At 48.4% G+C, this 22,679-nt stretch overlaps 1 protein-coding gene across 1 annotated transcript in view; it reads left to right on the plus strand.

The window, feature by feature from the left end:
• Nucleotides 1-18,287, plus strand: part of Lats2 (large tumor suppressor kinase 2) — a 54,086-nt gene extending 35,799 nt beyond the window's left edge. Inside the window, exons 3-8 of the mRNA XM_038310348.1 lie at nt 6,112-6,244; nt 7,764-9,061; nt 10,408-10,990; nt 11,461-11,643; nt 13,348-13,454; nt 16,179-18,287. Of these exons, the coding sequence (XP_038166276.1) occupies nt 6,112-6,244; nt 7,764-9,061; nt 10,408-10,990; nt 11,461-11,643; nt 13,348-13,454; nt 16,179-16,661 (2,787 nt within the window). The 3' untranslated portion in view covers nt 16,662-18,287. The remainder of the gene's footprint in view (nt 1-6,111; nt 6,245-7,763; nt 9,062-10,407; nt 10,991-11,460; nt 11,644-13,347; nt 13,455-16,178) is intronic.
• The last annotated feature ends 4,392 nt before the right edge of the window (nt 18,288-22,679 follow it).

The raw sequence follows: 22,679 nt of genomic DNA on the forward strand, positions 1-22,679 counted from the left end.
TTATAACCCTAGGTTGGCTTGGCCCCGCTGGGCACTTCTGCTCTCTTCTATGTAGCCCGGTCCCAACTGCCCAGCTGGGGCTGGACGTGCACAATAGCTTCACTCATGGGTCAGAGCTGCAGCAGGCTGGCTGGGTCAGCTGGGTGTCTAGCAATATGGTCCCAAGGAGAGGAAGCGGAAACGGCCAGGCTTCACAAGGGTGAAGCCCAGAACTGGCATAGAACTGCTTCATACCAGTCTATTGTTTGGGGCAAATAGAAGAGCCTCAGCTTGTGTAGAGGAGCGGGGGCGGGGAGGACTTGCTGGCGCTCATGTTTGGTTGCTTACATAGCCAGGGACACAAGAACAGAAATGTGGGCTCACAGCCCTCAAGTATGTATGCAGCTGTGTAAAAGCTCGTGGGGGTATGGATAGATGACATCGACTAAAACCCTACACCCCACGTTGTTGTGTTTTTGTGGTCCAGAGTTGTGTTTTGTTTTGTCAGACATCTCTCAATCCTGGAGTTTATAGAGTTGAAAGAATCTTTGTAGCTACCTGTCTCACACTCTCCGGATTCAGTTTAATCTGGAGAATTTTTGTGATCTGCCCATCCATAATTAGGAAATAAAATAGCATAGGCAGTTTTTATCACAGTGAGACTTGAAGTAAATAAATGTTCTTTTTTTAAAATTATTTATTTATTATGCATACAATATTCTGTCTGTGTGTATCCCTGAAGGCCAGAAGAGGACACCAGACCTCATTACAAATGGTTGTGAGCCACCATGTGGTTGCTGGGAATTGAACTCAAGACCTTTGGAAGAGCAGGCAATGCTCTTAACCACTGAGCCATCTCTCAGCCCAAATGTTCTTGTCTTTAACCAAAAAAGAAGCCATTAATTCAAAATGAAAACAAATTAAGCCACATTTATTCCTTGTGCTCTAATTGAGCTTTGTTCACGAGCCTGCTTGGTTGTTACCAGGAGATAGTGAGTGTTCCCACCTTGCACACCTTGGTGTTCTGCAAGTGTCTGTTGACAGAATTGTGATTGGGGGGCTTCTCCACGCCTGTGCTGTGTGTACTCCAAGAGTACACTAACCAGCCTTCTCCGTTTCTAGAAACTGAGGCTCGTTCTACCTAATAGACTTTGACAGACATCATAATGGAGATAGGCTTTTTAACTGGCTCATTTAAATTAGCCTAAAAGTAAATTTTGAGAAAATATCAATTTTTAAATTAATTACACTTATCTGGTGTATTGTTTGGCAGAGATGTACATGTGCAGAAACAGCCTGCAGAAGCTCAGTTTCTCCTCCTAACTCAGGGCATCAGACTCGATGGCCTATTCCTTCTCCTCCTGAGACAGCTCACTAGCATGATAATTTTTATTCATTTTTTTTTTTACAGATTTATTTTATGTGCATGTATGTTTTGCCTGCATGTATGTCTGTATACCACATGGGTATCAAAGAGGGCGTGGGTCCCCTGGAACTGGAGTTACTAATGGTTGTGAGCCATCATGTGGGCGCTGGGTCCTCTGCAAGAGCAACAAGTGCTCTTAAGCACTGAGCCATTTCTCTAGCTCCAATTTTTTTATTCTTATTTTTTATATATTTATTTATTTATTTATTTATTTTTGCTTGCCAGTGGTTTCATGATTTCTACAGCTTCAGAACCATAGCTGTGAATCTATAGCAGTCTTTTTTTTTTTCTTGAGTAATTACTCATCTTATTTTGGTGCTGATGGGATGGAAGACGGTGTCTTACTAGTGTTCTTTATCACTGGCAAGGCTGACCATTTTTCTTGCTGGTTTAGATTGAGAACAAATTTCTTCCTCATTCCCCACATATAAGATACCTTTGAAAATATATTTTCCTCGGCCGTGGTTAGCATACAGCCCCAGGGCTAAAGAGAATGGTACACAGCTTCCCCAGCAGACTTGCAAGCTGCTGTCTGCACCAACGCGCTACATGTGCTGTGCCGCACCGCACACGTGTGAAGCCGTAGCTCCCTTTCGTGTCCACCCATTGAAACTGCACAGACTGCTTCCATTTTCTTTCCTGTTTCTGGCTTTGCTTGAGCATGTTCTCAGGGCCCATGCTAAGCCTCCAGGCTCTCTCCAGAAAGTACAAAGGCAGTGGAAATAGTCTCACATAGTCCCCCCTGGGCCATGTTTCTGGTTAGGGCTGACAACTGTCAGTGGGATACTCTGAAACACTGTGTTTTACTGTGCTTCCAGAAGGTTCCTGGAAGCCACTTAGAGAAAGGCAGAGTCAGCCTGAGAAGGACAGTGGGTGGAGCCGGAGGCCTCAACCACTGCTTAAGCCTCTCTGGCATCCTCCATTCCACCCAGCCTGGGCAGCCACTCGCTTCTACCCTTGCACTCTCTGTTCTCCAAGAAATGGAGTCCTTCAGACTTTGAACTAAAACTCACCACGGTCTGCGAACCCAGCCACTCTCTCCCAACCGTGGGCGAAAATCACAAGTTCTGTGAGAGGCTCAGAAACAGGCAGTTGCAGGCCGATGCAAGCACTGGAAGACTAGCAAGGCCGGAGCACTCTGTTTCCAGTCCCAGCCAAACCTCATTGTTGGAGTGTTAAAGCATGGGATACGGCTTTGCTAAGGTTTGAAAAATGCTTCCTCACCAGGAAGGGGTGGGAGAGGATCTGCATAGGAAATTCTTTCCTTCATACATAATAAATTGTCACTGAATTTAAATAACTCGCAGTCACAAGGGATGCTAGTAAAACCATTCAGCTGTATAGCAGCTGGAAGTCCAGCCTCTGCCTGCCTGGGAGCTGGGTGAACCTGTAAGAACAGATTCGCACCCCCAGCAGCCCCCAGGCCACAGAGAGTGAAATCACTGGTTTCCAGTATGATGGGGGCCTCCCAGCTGGCTGGTTCTTGTCACGTGGGTAGCCAGGCAGACAAGGCAGTGAGGACAGTGAGTGACAATGCAGCTGCCGCAGAAAAGAAGCTGGGCAGGTCCCCTCACATGAGAGGCCAGCCTTGAGCGACTCTGGCAGGCCATCAAGAGGGCAGCTGAGCCTGGTGCCTAGGAACAGAGTACAGCGGCCAGGGACTTGACCCGACTGGGCTGCGGGGCAAGGGAATGAAGAAATGACAGCCAGACAGACACAGAAAAACAGAAAAGCTGGCGTGGGGGTCTGGACTCTCAGATGGAGATAACCGTAGTGTGTCTATTAAATGGTTGAATGGAGGCAGAATTGCTGCATACAGCTGAACAGATGTGGTTATACGGCTAGATAAACAAGGAGGCGGGGACCAAGGAAGCGGGTTTAGCTGATCTCAGTGTGCAGTCTCTGTAGGGAGCAGGGTCCAGTTACTAATCATGGTGGTGGGGTGGGTGGAGCTATGGTGGACATTCTCTGTACATGCTGTTTATGTTCCCATATGGACCAAGAGGGAAGACCTGGCCATTTCCATGAGCCTAACCTGGGCTTGTAATCTAGATAACACCAGAGGTAGGTATTAGGGGCTGGTGAAAGGAGCTCAGCACATTGTTTTAGGTAATTGTGGTTAAAAGAATAAAATAAGAAGTGTTAGAGGTATTTGATCCCAGGTGCTCTTAAAATGGACTAATAACATCTTTATATCTTCTACCAGAGGCACGTAAGGGAAGTATTGCAGCTGACGTGGAAAGCTTCTCCTTCCATCCCTAGTGCATCCCTAGTAGCTCCATTGCCCAGATGAGGAAACACATGCTCAGATTCAGAGTAGGTAGATTTGTGAAGGCTGCGCAGCTGCACAGCAGTGAAGAGTGGGCTGTGTGCATGTGTGTGCATGTGTGTGCATGTATGCACAGAGGCACCGAGTAGCTTGCCTCTGTCTCAGAGCTCAGCACGGCTTTTTGGAGTGGTCAGAACACTGGCTTAGTGCTCTGAGAAAGGAGGAGAGGCCAGGTTCCTCTGCTAGAGTTCAGCCACACTGGGTCCTCAGGAGACCCCCTGCCGCACCCCATCATAGTTTAATATGTTTTGTCCTTGCTTGCTGAGACCTATGCTCATGGTGGACTTAGAAACAGATTCTGAACTTCCTTTAGCTCATAACACACAAGTGGGGGGGGGGCTGGGGGTGGAGCTCAGCGGTGGAGCATTGCCGGCATATGTGAGGCCCTGGGTCCCACCCCCAGCACCACAAAATGAAGCAAGAGCCACAGTCGTTTGGAATATGTGCAGGAGCACATTCGAGAGTTGGTGTGTAGAAAGTAACGGATTTGCTAACCATGTGGAGATGGACAGACAATGCCAAGGGCAGAAGTGAAGGTTTTATTTATAAACATGCTGATCATGGATGTCACTGGGGTTGCTGATTTCAAACATGCCTGCCATTCCAAGTCTTGCCCTGAGGTCTCACTAGACTCCTCCTGGCCAGGTCCCTCGATCCGAAGCACAGTGAGCTCACGGAGCTTGACCTCATATACAGGTGACAAGCTCTGTCTCCTGCTGCCGCTTCCCTGCTGTTGGCAGGTCCTGAAAGTAAGGAACTTAGGCACATAGCTTACCCTGGAAGAGACACAGCCAGTTCACACAAAGCAGCTGATCCCTTAGTGCCAAAGGCCTGTGGTTAGGGGCAGCTCCACTTGGCACATTTTTAGTGGGAACAAAAGACTTCAAGTGGTGTGCTGAGATGCAGTCTTAGGGCAGCCTTCCTCCTAGTCCTTGAGAGTTGTGTAGACATGACCTCATCACATAGCTTAGCCATGAAGTCGGGAAGGTGAGATGTCATCACCCAGCTCCAGGTGAGCCGGATAGTGCTTCACGTCTGAGCTCTGCTGCCTCCCCCTGCAATTGCAAATGGTGAGCACTGGCCAGCCTGCTTCTTCTGCTCTCGTTCCCGCCCCTCCTCTCTAGTGGCACCACAGACCCTCCGTCTAGGCTATCCCTGCAGTCTTGTAGAACCCCAGACCTGGCCAGTGACATCACAGTGAGTCCAGCGCCCCCTTTGTTTTACGACTCAGCTGTCACACAGCCAAGAACAGAGAACAGGATTTAATGTGGATGACCACGTGGTTAGTGTTAAGTGCTTGGTTTGTTCTAGGCACCTGTGAAGTGGGTGGATGAAGCTGTGTGATGTGGCGATTTAGACCCTGCCAGATTACTCACAGGTTTTTCCCCCTAAGACAGGTTTTCTCTTGTAATTCTGGCTGTCTTGGAACTTGCATTGTGGAGCAGGCTAGCTTCAGACTTACAGAGACGTGCCTACCTAGTGCACCACCATACCTGATTTCTCCCCGGAAGCAGACTGGGATAAATGATCAGGTGCCAGGAACGGCAAGGACAGTGTCCCTACCCCCTCAATATTCCTCTGTTCCACAGCAAGCCTGCCTACTGCTGAACACCTCTGTGTGTCCTCTGCTGCCATGCTGCCCCCTTTTCAGTGCCTTCTTCCCACATTGGTACCCTCTCACAGCCCCCAAAGCCTCTCTTGCTGCCTTTGCCTGCTGAGCTGTCTTCCCAGTCCTAAAGACTCAGGGGCTTAGCTGCCCTGGCCCTGCCCTCTTCTGCTCCTTCATCTCTACCCAGAGTGCCTGCAGACTGCACCCCACAGTTGCCCCAGCTTTGTCTTAAGACTGTGTATGTCCTGAAACTTGCTCTATAAACCAGGCTGGCCTCGAACTCATAGAGTTCTGTCTCTGTCTCCTGAGTGCATGTGTCACCACCGGCCGACCTACAAACACTTTTCAGGGACATGTCCTGTGCAGACAGAGCTCTAGGGGCTTCACAAAGACTGCTATGCTCCTTACTGCTCTAGATGGCAGAGGACATTGTCAACAGGAGCCATTCAGTAAGCATCTCGTAAATGGCTTCAGCAGTTTGTCCCTGTTCCCACCCAGTGCATTTCCGCTGATTCCAGAGTTGGCATAGAGCTGAGCAGCTGGGATCAAGGCCAGTCTCCTACTGCCAGCATACTTCATTCTAGCCCCACCATCAGAGGCCCTGCACGTGCTTGATCCAAGCTCTTACTGGTACATGGTGTGGTGTGGACAGATGGTTGCAACTGCTGTGTGTGCTCCAGGTCATCTGCAGCCACAGAGCAGTCACCAGGGCTTGGTGGTGGGGGTGACCATGACATCAGTGATATCCCTTGCTTTCTTTCTTCCTAGGAGATGGCTGGCAGAGCTCTCAAGCAAACAGGCAGTAGGAGTATTGAAGCAGCCTTGGAGTACATCAGTAAGATGGGCTACCTGGACCCCAGGAATGAGCAGATTGTCCGGGTCATCAAGCAGACCTCCCCGGGTGAGGGTGACTGTGGTCTGGGGGTGCGGCCTACACAGGGGGTCAGACCTGCCCTGAAAGTCGATCTGGGGTTGCGGGTCAGTCCTGGAATTTGACCTCTGACCCTCTGACCCCTCTTCATGGCCGCGTATGTTACTGTCTAGAGGGTTTATGTGTCTGTTGAATTTTTCCATCTTTAAGGGGGGGGGGGGGACGGTCTTCGAAAAGGAAGGCTCTTCCAACTCCAAGCACACTTTTCTCACCTCCAGTAGCAGGCAGCTCTCGGAGCAGCATCTGTGAGCAGTGTGTCAGCTCTGGAGGGACAGGGGCCACCAGCTCTGCTTCCCCTACTGCAGGGATGCTCCTCTCCAGCTCTGGAAGGGGGGGACAGGGGATGCCTGGCTGTTGGGGGAGATGGAGTGGATGGGCTGTGGTTCCCAGAGTGTGATAAAGGATGTGTGTAATCCCTGCTCGGTAAAGACCTCAGGACTAGCCTTAATGAGGACATCTCGGGCTTTCAAAGTGTTTGTGTTGTTAGGGGATATACAGTTCTGGTTTCTTGAGAAAAGGAATTTCACTCACCAGCTCTGACTGGCCCTCTTTCTTGGGTCTTGGCATTCTGGGGTCTGCCCTGAGAGCGGTGCTGCGAGTGGATAAGACACAACCTTTGGGCGTCAGGGTCCTCTGCCAGGTCGGGCAGAGCAGAGGAGTCCATGTAGGAAAGTGAAAGGGGCCTTTGTCTTGTCTAGGCATCCACTTTAATTGATGAAAAATTTTCATAATGGAGAAGTCAGGAGTAAGGAAGCAGCAGTAGCCATCCTCTGCCTGGTGTTTGTAGAGAGGGGGACCCTTTGTGGGTTGTTTTAAAGGAGTTTTTAAAAGAGTTTTATTTTTAATGGTGTGGGTGCACGCACACACTTGACTGCAATATCATGCCAGGACAGAATTCTCAAAGGCTACCTGATATGGGTACTGGGAACCAAACTTGGGTCCCCTGCTCTCTTCCTGTCTCTCCATCTCTTCATGGTTTTGTTCTTAGTTATGTTGGGTATGTATTACCTTGTTATCCTTAATGAAGACAGAAACCCAGCAAATCTTTAATTTGGGAAATAGGCGAAAGGAGAATGATTATTTGGACAGTGGGTATAGTTCTGCCCTTTAAAAACCATGACAGTAAGTAAACTTGGCTCCCCCAAATAAATAACTGCACCTCATGGAGAAAACAGTTGACTGCTCAGGTAGCTCCCTAGCGTGGCTGGAGCCTGACCTTGGGTGCTGTATCCTCTAAGACACGGGACCCCCTCTGACCCATGACTTTGCAGACGCTCTTGGGCCTTTAACGCCATCATTCATCTCCCCTCTACCTTGCCTGCCACCTTAGAGAGAGCAGTTTCTGCTGGGACAGGACTCACCCCGCCGGGACTCTCAGTAGACCTTACACATTTGCCCAAAGCTGGGGCTAGTGTGAGGACCAACCTGTGAGTAGCAGCCCACCAGCCCTATGTGCTTTTAAACTGACTTTTCATTCTTTCCTGTGTAGGAAAGGGCGTGGTGGCCACCCCGGTGACAAGGCGGCCCAGTTTCGAGGGCACAGGGGAAGCATTCCCATCCTACCACCAGCTGGGAGGTGCAAACTATGAGGGCCCTGCTGTGCTGGAGGAGATGCCACGGCAATATTTAGACTTCCTCTTCCCGGGGGTCAGCCCGCACAGCACCCCTGGTCACCAGCACCCTCCCAAAGGCTACAGTGCAGCGGCGGAGGCTGGTGCACACTTCCCGGGCACACACTATGGTCGTACTCATCTGCTAGCGGAGCAGCCGGGATACGGGGTGCAGCGCAGCCCCTCCTTCCAGAGCAAGACACCACCAGATGCCTATTCCGGCCTGGCCAAAGCCCAGGGTGGCCCTCCTGCCAGCCTCACCTTCCCTGCCCACACTGGGCTGTATACCACTGCGCACCACAAGCCGGCCACTGTGGCTCCCGGGGCCCACCCACTGCATGTGTTGGGTGCCCGGGGTCCCACCTTCGCTGGTGATAGCCCCACGCCGGCAGTTCTGACGCCGCCATCCAGGAACAGCCTCAATGCCGACCTGTATGAGCTGGGTTCCCCAGGACCCTGGTCTGCAGCCCCACTGACTCGCCGCGACTCGCTGCAGAAGCAGGGTCTAGAGGCCGCCCGGCAGCACGTGGCCTTTCGGACGGGGCCCAGCAGGACCAACTCCTTCAGCAGCCCACAGCCCGAGCCCTCGCTGCCCGCCCCCAACACGGTCACTGCAGTGACGGCTGCGCACATCCTGCATCCTGTAAAGAGTGTGCGTGTACTGCGACCCGAGCCCCAGACAGCCGTGGGTCCCTCTCACCCTGCCTGGGTACCTGCACCCTCAGCACCTTCCACCGAGAGCCTGGAGACCAAGGAAGGCAGCACAGGCCAGCACCCACTGGACGTGGACTATGGTGGCTCTGAGCGCAGGTGCCCACCGCCACCTTACCCGAAGCACCTGCTGCTACCCAGCAAGGCCGAGCAGTACAACCTGGACGTGGATAGCCTATGCGCCGGTGTGGAGCAGAGCCTGCGTGCGGGCGCCGAGCCGGACAGGAGCGACAAGAACCACAAGGGTACCAAGGGAGACAAAGCTAGCAGGGACAAAAAGCAGATCCAGACCTCCCCGGTGCCCGTCCGCAAGAATAGCAAGGATGAAGAGAAGAGAGAGTCCCGCATCAAGAGCTATTCCCCGTATGCCTTCAAGTTCTTCATGGAACAACATGTAGAGAATGTCATCAAAACCTACCAGCAGAAGGTCAGCCGGAGGCTGCAGCTGGAGCAGGAAATGGCCAAAGTAATTTCCCTCTTCCTCCTTACTCTGTTCCAAGCTCCTCTGTCCACTGTAGCAGCTGTGCACCATCATCACACGTCCCTCCCATAAACCCCCGCATGAGCCAGACACTTGGAGAAGCCACAATGTGTGGCCTCCCTTCTGAGGACCCTGGCTGCAAGTCGTCAGCAAATGGATTAATGTGGTGTGTCCTTACTTTTGAAGAAAGCACATCAAAGATTACCTGCTAGTAACATTTTAAAAGAATGTTTAAAAAGTTTTCTGAGTTAGATATTTTAGAGAGAAATACAATATTGCTGGTCCACTTTTCTAATTTGGATCATAGTGTTTTGGGGCTTGTTTCTTTGAGACCACATGTCCATCTGTAACCCCCATAGAACTGGGTCTCCCAGCCCTGCTACAGCTTCAGATGCCCAGGAGATTGTGTGTGTGTGTGTGTGTGTGTGTGTGTGTGTGTGTGTGTGTGTGTGCGCGCGCGTGCGTGTGTGGGGGGGGTGGTATTGTTTTAGATTTTCTTTTCGTGTGTTTTGCTTGCATATATATCTCTATACCATGCTTGTGCCTATGAAGGTCGGAAGAGGACTTTTGATCCTCTAGAACTAAAATTATAGACTAGAATTACATGGTGAGCTGCCACATGGGTGCTGGGGACCTCTGAATTTTATGACATTATTTTAAATTTAAATGTGATAGTAAATGCCAGGTGGCGGTGGTACACGCCTTTAATCCCAGCACTCAGGAGGCAGAGGCAGGCGGATCTCTGTGAGTTCAAGGCCAGCCTGGTCTACAGAGCTAGTTCCAGAACAGCTGGGGCTGTTACACAGAGAAACTGTCTCAAAAAACCAAAAAAATAAGTAAATAAAAGAGATATTAAATTTACATTGCACAAACCAGTCATTTCAAATTTTAAAACTTAAATTTGTGTTCTCATTTCCTTTTGGTCCAGATTCATTGCTTGTCTTGTGTTTTCCCGTTTTCTTTAAGCTACTGAAATAGTTAATGCATTCCAGGGATAGATGATGATGATAGTCAGTGGATTCCAGGAATGTTTTCCACAGATATTTTCTTAGTTGTAGTCATAGTAGTGGTTTTCCCTGGTTTTTAGGAACCCAAAATCACCTAGAGAAAGAATTTTCTTTGATTCCATATTTGCATACATGTGGATGGATGTTGCACGCAGAGATAGATGTCCACATTCAGGTTCAAAGATCAAGGCTGGTTGGTGTCTTGCCTGTAGTCTGGAAGACCTCGTCATTTTGAAGACTCCTTGCTGTTCCAGGGTGGCCCTGCCCCCACACTTGGCTGCTGTGGGTCCTTCTAACACCATTTTCTGGTTTTCCTGTGTGCAGGCTGGACTCTGCGAGGCCGAGCAGGAGCAGATGAGGAAGATCCTCTACCAGAAGGAGTCCAACTACAACAGACTGAAGAGGGCCAAGATGGACAAGTCCATGTTTGTAAAAATCAAAACCCTGGGCATTGGCGCCTTTGGGGAAGTGTGCCTTGCCTGTAAGGTGGACACTCACGCCCTGTACGCCATGAAGACCCTGAGGAAGAAAGACGTCCTGAACCGGAACCAGGTGGCCCACGTCAAAGCCGAGAGGGACATCCTGGCTGAGGCGGACAACGAGTGGGTGGTGAAGCTGTACTACTCCTTCCAGGACAAGGACAGCCTCTACTTCGTGATGGACTACATCCCTGGTGGGGACATGATGAGCCTGCTCATCCGGATGGAGGTCTTCCCTGAGCACCTGGCCCGCTTCTACATCGCAGAGTTGACTCTGGCCATTGAGAGTGTCCACAAGATGGGCTTCATCCACAGGGACATTAAGCCCGACAACATCTTAATCGACCTGGATGGCCACATTAAGCTGACAGATTTTGGCCTCTGCACCGGATTCAGGTGGACTCACAATTCCAAGTACTACCAGAAAGGTACTGCTTCAGGCTACTGTGTGCACCGCCCGCACCTACATGGGGACAGCCCCACCAGGCAGTTGCATAGTCTTTATGCTACCTACTCATTTCAAAATGACCTGTTGGTGTGTTTACTGTGATCTGGTGTGGCATCTTCCCTTTCTAAGGGAGCGGTATGATATCTGTGAGGGTGTTTTCTTTGTTAGTAGACTTTCTTGCAATAGATTTTGAGCATGAAGGGTTCTTTCCTCCACACTGCCCTATTAAAAGAAACCTTGGCAAATAAACCTCAAAGCCCCTGGAGTGGTAGCTCAGTGAGAGAGATGTTCCTGGCATGCAGCAGGCCTGGGTTTGTCAGTGGGAGAAGCGTCTGCTGACATGGCCAGAGTTACCTGTTCTGTCTAAGCTGTGGACTCGCTGCGGTGCTGACTCAGAAATGATGTTCTTTTCTGCTCTTTTCTGTCATTGCACCTTTTCCCCTGGCAAAGGGAACCACATCAGACAGGACAGCATGGAGCCCGGTGACCTCTGGGACGATGTTTCCAACTGTCGCTGTGGAGACAGATTAAAGACCCTGGAGCAGCGAGCACAGAAGCAGCACCAGCGGTGTCTGGCTCACTCTCTGGTTGGGACACCAAATTACATCGCGCCTGAGGTGCTTCTCCGCAAAGGTATGCCAGCCTGCTCCCTCCTCGGCTCACTGCCTGGTCTTGTCAGAGCTTCAGCAGTAGGTGTCCAGGACTCTTAGGTATTCCTATTGTATTTTTGTGCTTAGGAACACCTGGGAGCTTGATGGTTTCCCTAGCAACAAAGCTCCATCCATCATCTTACCTCTCATCTGGAGGGGCCTTTGCTTTCACCATGATTAAGCTGATGTATTTCCTCACCCTCTGAGGAGTATGAGTAGTGGGCTTTCCACCTCAGACCCAAGGGAGTGATTCTCCAACTAACTGACTTTTTCAGGGTCGGCTAGGGGCTGGACAGATGACTCATTGGGAAGAGCATGGACTGCTCTTTCAGAAGACACAGGTTCAATTCCCAGCACCTCTGTGGTCGCTTGCAGCTAATAGTAGTCCGAGGGGAGTCCAGTGCCCTCTTCTGATCTCCACAGGCACTGCACACACATGCTGCACATACACATGCAGACAGAACACCCCTACACATAAAAATAAATTAATAAATGCAAACGGCTGGTGAAACTGTTGGGGGTCTTAGGGCCACCGCTCTCCCTAGCCTACCATTTTCAAGCTCTAACTGACCTCTCCCTTGTCTAGGCTGGATTATTCCATGTCTGGCACACAAATGAATTCTCCATGTTAGGCCCAAAACTCCTAGGAGGTAATAATATGCAAACCTTTATGGGCATCAAATTACTAGTTGGTGAAATTGGTTTCCTGGATAGACAGTTTGGACACAGTGTTTGCTTCAGAACTGGAGGAACCCTGAATGTGTCTTCTGTGGTCCATTGAGACAGTGGGCTGTCAGCTTGACCTTGCAGCTAATCCAGACACAGTCTTTGTGTTCTTGTTGTACCTTTAGACCTAGTCTGAGTGGGTGCAGGATAAGATTTTCCTTCAGTGTGGTGCTGATATAGGCTGTTGATCCATTCAGCCCTATACACAAAGGTATCTCCTGAGAGCTTGCAAATGCTAATTCTGGTGCCCAGGAGAGATGCCGCACTCTAGCCATGAGTACTGTTCTGTATTCTGTAGCAGCCATCAGTGCCAGGAGGTAGATGAAGGTAGAGTCCAGAACCACTACTGGCCGTTCCTGCTCCAGAGCCTCCTAGCAAACCTTGCTTGACTGAGATGTGGGAGAACATCTGAGATAACTGAACCTGTCCCGCTGCCTCCTTGTCAGCAGCCCCACCGCCCTGTTCTTCAGCATCATCCTCACCAGAGTTACGTAATTCTCTAGGACGCTGTCCTGCTTTCTACACCTGCCCCATACCAGGGGGTACAGCACTGCCAAGCCTGAGTTCCATCCCTGAGCCCCCATGGTAGAAAGAAGGAATGGACTCCCACAGGGTGTCCTCTGACCTCTAACATATGCCATAGTGTGTCTACTCCTGCGCACGCAGACACACACACACGCACGCACACACTCAAGTTATAAAAATATTTAATGACTTGTCTCCTTACTCTAAAAGCATCCTGTGTTTATGAAGACCAGTGAGTAAAAATAAAGAAATCCCCGTGCCTGTGACCCCGTGTCTCTTGCCCTTCTGTGTGAACCCACTGAGCTGCAGCCTGAGACCCCTGCCCAAGGGCTGCATTTATGGATCTCTCCTTTTATTAGCATAGTGCCCCTCTGAGCCAGCCCATTCGGGTGCTCAGGCTGAGGGGAGCCTGCACTGAGGGAATGCTGTCTTTCAGGGTACACACAGCTCTGTGACTGGTGGAGTGTCGGCGTGATTCTTTTTGAGATGTTGGTTGGGCAGCCCCCTTTCTTGGCACCTACCCCCACAGAAACCCAGCTGAAGGTAAGCAAGGCGTGTGTGCCTGTGTGATGCAGAGCCTTGTGCTTTCCACGGCCCTGGTCCGCCTTGGGCCTCTTGTTCTGGATAGAATAGAAGTGACACTCATTTTAGTGGGTTTTCTAAAGAAAAGACTCTCTTCTTCTTACTATACTTTGAATTTTTTATATTAAAACAACAGAGCTAGACCTGAGTTTTAATGTCTTTGTATACCTGTAATTTTCTTTAGGCCATTGTTACCTGTCTGTCTGCCCTCTTGGTGTCCCCAGCAGGAACCACACGCCGTGAAGTCCAAGTGGTGGCTGTGGAACAGCTCGCTGCCCGGGCCCTGTGGTAGAGAGGCCAGTGTGCTTATTAGGATACGGTGTCACCATGGCTAGCTGTGTATATTCCCGGTACTTGCTGGGAAAACTGTACCTGTCGGTTAATCATTTAATAATTCATTTTAGGCTCACAGCCACTTTCTGAATGAGTTAATCCTTAATTCAGAGTTAAGCTGAAAACCTGAACTCTTAGTGGACTTACAGAAGCACAGTTCTGGGGTGCTTGCGTCCTGATCCGTCCATGGTGGAGTGGAAGACACTGTCTACAGGGGCGGGGGTTGAGTGGTGGTGCAGGCCTCTGGTTCCTGGGGAGCCAGAGGCTGGGGGATCTGAGTTCAAGGCCAGCATGATCTATAAAGGGAGTTCCAGGACAGCCAAGGCTACACAAAATCCTATTGAGAGAGGGAGGGAGGGAGAGGGAGAGAGGGAGGGAGGGACGGAGGGAGGGAGGGAGGGAGAGAGAGAGAGAGAGAGAGAAAACTCAGTGTAACTCTGAACAGCACGATTGGTTTTGGCATTTCCTGCTTACTAGTCAAACTGCTGAACCACTCACTGATTTGCCTACATGATAGTAAGCCAGACCTTTTTTTAGTGGCAAAATAGGTATGACATGAAGTTTACATTCAACAATTTTGAAGTGTATGATTTGTTTTTTTTAAGTACTTATTTATTTATTATGTATACAATATTCTGTCTGTGTATGCCTGCAGGCCAGAAGAGGGCACCAGACCCCATTACAGATGGTTGTGAGTCACCATGTGGTTGCTGGGAATTGAACTCAGGACCTTTGGAAGAGCAGACAGTGCTCTTAACCTCTGAGCCATCTCTCCAGCCCAAGTGTATGATTTGTTAACCTTAAGTGTGTTCACACAGGGCTCTGCAAACCATTTCTGGATATTTCCGTCTCACACAGAAACTTTGTGCCCATTAAATAACTTCTCCCATCCCCTCTCCCCAGCCATTTGTAGGAACTTCACAGATGTGGAATTCTACACTTGTCTTATTTTTAACTGCCTTCTTTCACTTAGCATAATGTACTAAAGTTCATCCCTGTTTGTGCATGTAGATTTCCTTTAAGACTGAATTAGTGTGTGTCCTGTGTTTTGATTTTCCGATCACTGGTCGGCAGGTGGCCTTGGCTGCTGAAGCTAGTGCTTCAGTGCACAGTGCATTGCCCCTCTCGGCCCTCCTCACAGTTTATATTTACGTGTTCATTCTTTCATCCTTTTGTTTATTTATTTATTTTGAAACAGCCTTACTATATATAGACCAGACTACCTTAAACTGGAGACGTCATCCTGTCTCAGTTTCCAGTTCCTTCAGTTCTGAGATTACACATTTGAGCCACCCATGCTTGGTAACATCTGCTTTACATTTCCCTCCAATAGTGTACCCAGGCTTCATTTTCTCTGCATCCTTGCCACCACTACTTACTAGTGTCCCCTGCCTTAGCCCCCGAGTGCTGGGGTTGCAGGCACGCACTACCACACCCAGCCCACCCCCCTTTTTGGAATAACAGCCATCTTCATGGGGTGGGGGTGTTGGGTGTGAGGTTTTCGTTCGGGTTTCCGTGTCATTAGTGATATCAAGCATATGTTCCTGTATTCATTTACCACCCATGTATTTTTATGGAAATGGCCCATAGTCTTTAACCCGATTTTAAAGTCCAGGTTATTTGTTGGTGTGGTTCTTTCTCTATATATTCTAGACATTAAGTCCTTTTCATATGTGTGCTTTGCAGACACAATCTACTTTATGGTTGGCCTCTTCATTCTTAGTAAGTTCAGCTAGTGAGGCCCCAGTCTCATGCCCCTGACTGACCAAGAACTCAGTGTATAGACCAGCCTGGCCTTGAGCCTGCAGCTGGCCTGCCCTTTTCTGAAGTGCTGAGATTGCTAGATGCATGCCATCATACATGACACAAAAGTTTGTGATTTTTATGAAATCCAGTATACAGTTTCTTTCCTGCTGGTGTCTTGGTATCATATTCAGGAACACCTGGGTCACATCTCATATTTTTGGTCCTCCTAAAACACTTGCTGCAGAGCATGCCTCCCCAGCAGCCACAGCTCCACTGTCCAGGCCCACTCTGGGCCTGAGCCTGAACAATGCAGACAGCATTAGGTTTTTCTTCACAGTATGTGGAAGGACGCAGGGCTTCATTGCAGATATACTTAATGACCACCCAGATGAGGCCAGGGCTGGCTGGTGTCAATTACCTCAAAGAAAGAAAAATCCTGGAGACCAGCCACCAGCCTCAGTAAACGCCAAGTGAGCACTGTGGTGGCCCAACAGAAACCTGTTGCCATAGCTGAAGGTTTTTGTGACAGGCTAAGCCCTTAGCTGTCCGAGGCCACAGCCGTGCAGTCCTTGGTTGTGGAAGCTCTAACCCCAGTGCTCCCTACAGGTGATCAACTGGGAGAACACGCTACACATCCCAACGCAGGTGAAGCTGAGCGCCGAGGCCCGCGACCTCATCACCAGGCTGTGCTGCTCAGCTGACAACCGCCTGGGCAGGGATGGGGCAGATGACCTCAAGGCACACCCGTTCTTCAGCGCCATCGACTTCTCCCGCGACATACGGAAGCAGCCCGCACCGTACGTCCCCACCATCAGCCACCCCATGGACACCTCCAATTTTGACCCGGTGGATGAAGAAAGCCCCTGGCACGAGGCCAGTGGGGAGAGTACCAAGGCCTGGGACACACTGGCATCCCCCAACAGCAAGCACCCGGAGCACGCCTTCTACGAGTTCACCTTCCGCAGGTTCTTCGATGATAACGGCTACCCTTTCCGGTGCCCAAAGCCGTCAGAGCCAGCCGAGAGCACAGACCAGGGGGATGCAGAGCTGGAGGGTGCTACCGAGAGCTGCCAGCCAGTGTACGTGTAAGTGCCAGTGGCCTCACATCTTCTGATCTTTGTCAAGAAAACACGAAACAAGTTTTTTTAAAGACAAACTCAAGTTAGGGATCCTTCGTTTCTAGTTCTGGTTAATGGGCAACAGGGAGGGTCACCATTGACTTCGAATTGGTCCTCTGAGGACCTTCACTGCGTTAAAACAATATTTTTAAAAATCCAGTACAATATGGAAAGAGCACTTATTTTATGGACACCCATTTTTCTTACTGAATTATAAGGATTAACTTTGACAAACCATGCTGCTGTTCCTTCCATTTGTGTTTTTATCTATAGCACTTGTCCACGTTTAGAAAGAACATGTGATGAGAGTCTGTGCAATAAGTGAGAGAACAAGACCGCGCTCCGCTCCAGGTCACGGAGACCGTTTATCTACACAGTGGCTTCGTTTTATATTTTCCCACGTTTCAGAATTGTGATGTAATGTTTAAAAGCTGCTTTTGTGCTTTTTTTCTTTGCATATTATACTAGGAAGGGTGAGCAGAGAGAAGGTGGTGACTCCGGTGTCTGGTGTGTGGGAAGTGCTGCACGGGCAGGGTTCCTGTTATAAAATTACCGTATCTTGCCGTTCACAGCAGGTCCTGTGAATATGTTTTTAAATGAGGTATTCTAGAAAGTGTGCTGATAATGTATTGTGTGGGTGATGATTGTAGCCCTTATTGTTAAAGAAATGCATATGTGTAACTGAAGTGTGATTTTTCTCTTCTTTAACGTGTGTGTCTTGCATTTGACTGGGTTCTTTGGAGGCAAATGTAAACGTTTGTCATATATAAAACACATCAAAAGGGATTACTTCAGCTCCTCCGAAACATTGGACATAATCCTAGCACTCTGTCCATCCCTCTAGTCCAGTGTGCTGTCAGTCTTGGGATGTGGAAGCTTGTGGCAGGGGCCTACTACTTAATTTTTTCACTAACGGGTTCCCACACCAACAGGCGAGGTAAGTGTTGTTTCCCGTTACCTCAGTCAGCCAAGGTGTTACCATGAGATTGTGTTTCTTTCATATGTTAAGGTGTCAAATCTTAATATGGCTTAATCAACGCATTTTTTAACTTTGTAAAAAGAAAAAGATTCTTCAGAGTGACATTGAAATATTAAAACAAGCCATACATTCTTTCTTAGACATATAGGTGTATATATAACTATAAACACAAAATATTCCTAATTTCAAATTAGTATGGTTCCTATTTAAAGTGATTTATATTTGAATACATTCAATTTCTTTTGCTTTTTAAAAGATGAATGCATCACATTTTCATTATACTATTCCACATATTTTCCTCGAGGGTCTTAGCATAATGTATCCATTACTTAGTATGTATCTAGGCAGAAACACTTACAAATTTACCTATGTCTAAGAAACATTCCCGTGTCGTGGTTTACATTTGTATGAATGGCGAATTCTGAAGTCTGCTGTGCTTGTATTGTGACTTACAGTATTCTCGCTAGTTTATAGTAACGCGTGTCATTTACAACGCTCTGATGTAGTTTCATGTGGTAGGTTCTTTCTCAGGAACTCGATTTAACTATTATTTATTGATATATCATTGCCTTTGAAAGCTTCTACTGGCACAATTTATTATTAAAACTTTAAACCCAAGTCTCTCGTTGGTGGTGCTTTGTTGGAACCTGTAAGGCCTTACATAATAAGCATTCCGAAGCTCCCGTTTTCCTTCTGGTTTACCTGTCGCTGGGTTTCTGACGACAGAGGCCAGAGAGAGAGTGCAAATCAACCTAAGATGATGTGACATCTGTAGAATGGGGATAAATATGCCTGTTCAGGGTTTCTGAGCAGTTTAAGATTCAAATAGAGATGATAGGTGATCAAGTCAGGTGTCGTAACAGCCGTGGAGGAGCAACACGGCTAGGGTTTAGGTGTACCCCTCAAACTGTTGATGCTGTTAGAAGCAACTGGAAGGTGGGGCTCTGCCTTAAAGCAGGGTTTAATCCATGTTGGAGTCTTTCACTGTTGGGAAGTGGTAGAAAGTACTCTCTTTCCCCAGGAACACCCTAGGGATGTGTGCTGTGCGCCAGGCCCCTTGAGAGCCTGCGGCGTGTGCTGTGCCCCGGGCCCCTTCCTAGCTCTCTGCTTTCTGTCCTCGGTAAGGTGGGTTGTTTCGCTGAACGATCGGCGTCACCTCAGGCCCTCACTTGGAACAGGCTGACCACAGATTGAGACCTCTACATCCATAAGCCAGAATCCCCCGCCCCAGCAGTCACACTGGTGAACAATGATGGTGAGCTCACAGCCTTATGTTGGAAGTGGCTGATGTCTGGTTTACTCTGGGGTAGTCTTTCTTTTGAGTATGGTTTAAAAGTCATTTCATTTCCCTACAGACCACAAGTGGTCATAGTTGTGCATCCTGGGAGAAGTGCACTATACGGAGAAACATGCTGTACCATGCAAGAATACTGTGCCGTTTCATCATGGAAACTTATTCTTGCAATGCTGAGATTGAACCCAAGGCCTCGTGAATGCCAGGCAAGCGCTACACGAAGCTAGATCCCAATTCTTCATTCTTTATTGTTACTGCATAGTATTCCATTAGGATTTTAGAAACAGCCCCCTCATACTGGCCTTCAGTTTCTGGGATAGTTCGTTGTGTTATAGAGTCTCATCATGCAGTCTTGACGGTTCATGAACTCTATGTGTAGACCAGGCTGGTTTCAAATTCAAAGAGGTTTGCCTGCCTCTGCCTCTCAAAAATTCTGGTATTAAAAGTGTGTAGCACTGGCTGGGTGGTGGTGGCACACGCCTTTAATCCCAGCACTCAGGAGGCAGAGGCAGGAGGATCTCTGTGAGTTCAAGGCCAGTCTGGTCTTCAGAATGAGTTCCAGGATAAGCCAGAGCTACACAGAGAAATTCTGTCTCGAAAAACCAAACTGAACCAAAAAGAAAAAGGAAAAGTCATCTTTCCATCTCTTGCTACTTCTCTCCAAACAACCACTCTTGCCTTAACATGTTTTTAAAGATTTATTTTGCTTTACTTACTTTAAATATTTCCTATTATTAGCTGTGTATTATACTCATTTCTTAATATTCTCTACTTCAACCTCTGTTTCTCAAATCTATTTCTGCCGTAATCTTTAGATGATGAGTTTTCAATATAAGTAATATTAAGAGCCTATGTAAGTAGTCTTTGAACCAAATAATGTATCTTGGTTATGTTTATTTTTCCCTTTTAGAATTGTTACCTTATTTTTCTAATTTGCATTACTGTTGAAGCCTTCAGAGGGTTTGGTTTTGTTTGAGGTTTTTCCTCTTTTATGGGGGTGAAGGACCCACCCTCCAGCTCACCCCACCCTACCCCCGTTTCCTGTTTGAGACTCTCAGGAGCATCTGTCCAGGACTAGGCTGTCTTCCAGGAGCCTGGTCGTCCTCCAGCCTGGATGAGGTTGCTTTCCAACCCTGACAAATAGCTGTCATCTCTGGAGTTCTCTTTGTCTCTCTTCCTGGGCTGGATCTCATTTTTGCCAGATGCCAGACCTTCTTTTATGATTTGTGCCTGGAAAAATATTTCTGTGATGAAAATGCCCCCTTTTCTACCAGACTGAAAATGTGCTTGGGTATAAAATTCTAAAGTGAAAATTGAGCATACAGCCTTTGTCCGTCATCCCTTTTTCCCTGCTTTCGGAAATGTTACAGGCATCTAATGCCGTTCTGTTTGATTGGTTTTTTGGGACCGCCACACTTTGTAACTGGCCTCAAACTCATGGTCCACCTACCTTGGTTCAAACAAGTCTCGAGATTACAGGTGTGTGCCACTGGGTTCTGCTCCTCAGGCCTGGTGGTTCCTTTGCTCTTAGAAGCCTTTAGGATGTTCTCTCTGTGTCATGAAGATGTTCCTTGACAGATCGTTGGCTTCATGCCTCTGCATGGTACTGAACACTCAGACCTGTCAACCTCACCGCCTGTACCCCTCAGTTTTTAGACATGTTCTGCTGTAGTTTCTTTGACCTTTATTCTGTGTTTTTTCATGCCTGTATCTTGTTCGGTGAACCTCCTGGACACTTTCCAGAGTTCTTAAACTTAAACCTACGTGTCAGGAAAACCTAAGTGACTTTTTCCTCTGTTCTCATCCCCAGTCTGTCAGCTCAGGAGATTTCTCTGACCTCCGAAGGTAGGGCTGTCTCCCTCCAGCAATCCTGCAATCCTGGATCCCCACAGAGCAGCCAGTTTTCTAGTCTGCCTGGACCCACAGGTTGAGGGATCTGTCCCCAGGAATGCCTCCACTTCAGCCAGTCAGAAGCCCTGTGTTATGTCACCTGACCTGACTAAGCACTCTGAATCAGAGTCCCATGCTGGGCTTGCTGGCACATACCTTTAATCCCGTATTTAGGAGGTAGAGGTGGGTGGATCTTTGTGAGTTCAGGGTCAGTTGGAGATACACAGTGGGACCTAGTCTAAAATAAATAATTGGGAGTTCCATAACCTATATTTGGCTTCAGTGGTGCTACCCAGGTATATTATAAAGGGTATTACAGGGGCTGGAGAGATGGCTCAGAGGTTAAGATCACTGACTGCTCTTCCAAAGGTCCTGAGTTCAATTCCCAGCAACCACATGGTGGCTCACAACCATCTGTAATGAGATCCATTCCCCTCTTCTGGCCTGCGGGTGTACACGCAGGCAGAATACTGTACATATAATAAGTAATAAAGAAAGCATTTTAAAAAGTAAAATAAAGGGTATTACAAAGCCCACAGACAAAGACGTACTTAAGGAGGGTACAGGAGGAGGGTCTGGGCTTCTGTGGCCTTTCTGGGTGCCACCCTTTAGGACTCGACATTTAGAAGCTCCCCAAACTCTAGCCTTGAGAGTTTGTATTTACAAGAATTTCTTTCCATAGTCATGCATATTTACTATATTTCTTTTGCTGTAATAAAGACATGACCAAAAGCAACTTGGGAAGGAAAGGCTTTATGGTAGCCTACAGTCTTAGTCTATCATGAAGGAATTCAGGGTGGAGCCTAGAGGCAGGAACTGAAGCAGAAACCACGGAGGAGTGCTGCTTACTGGCTCACTCTCCATTGCTTGCTCAACCTGCTTTCTTTTTCTTTTTAAGCAGGGTCTAACAATGTAGCTATGACTGATCTTAAAACTCTCTGCATAGGCCAGGCTGGCCTTGAACTCATAGAGATAACCCTTGCCTCTGCCTCTCAAGTACTGGGACTAAAGGCTTGTGCCATCACACCCAGCATTCATACTACTTTCTTATACACCTCAGTGATGTGAGATGTCCTTCTGTATATGTGTTGCATTTATTGGTTGATGAATAAAGCTGTTTGGGCCAGCAGCTTAGCAGAGTAAAGCCTAGTGGGAAATCAGAACAGAGATAAAGACTAGGCAGAGTCAAGGAGAAACCTTGTAGCTGCCAAAAAAGAAGGACACCTTACCCGGTAAGTCACAGCCTCATGGTGATAAACAAATTAATAGAAATGGGTTAATTTAAGATGTAAGAGCTAGTTAATAAAACGCCTGAGCTAGCAGGCCAAATGGTGTCATAATTAATACAGTTTCTGTGTGATTATTCGGGTCTGAGTGGCCAGAAAACGACCTAGCAGTCTCTGTCTACACCTCAGTGCAGGGAGCCGATTTGCCGGCCACCATCACAAGATGGCGCTGAGCCCCTGCAGCGCCGAGTAAACAACTCCATATTAGGCAAGGCTCTAGACAGAACCTCCCGCAGGCATGACCCGTGTCCACTCTCCCTATATAAGCGGCTGCCGTTTAGTGCTCCGGGCCCCTCGCTTTTGCTCTCCCTACAACCAAGAGGCTCCAATAAAGCGTGATTTGAGAAGGATCCTCGACTCGGTGGTCGTTCTTCCCTGCTGGCCAGGGGGGTTCGCCGCACCTCAGGACTATCTACCCAGGGGCAACACCACCTTCTTGAGGGCTGGACTCTCACCAAATAAATCATTAATCAAGAAAATGCCCTACAGACTTGTGTACAGGCCAATCTGATAGAAGCATTTTCTTAATTGAGTCTCCTC

This window comes from Arvicola amphibius, chromosome 13 (assembly GCF_903992535.2).
Source record: "Arvicola amphibius chromosome 13, mArvAmp1.2, whole genome shotgun sequence".
Lineage (NCBI taxonomy): Eukaryota > Metazoa > Chordata > Mammalia > Rodentia > Cricetidae > Arvicola > Arvicola amphibius.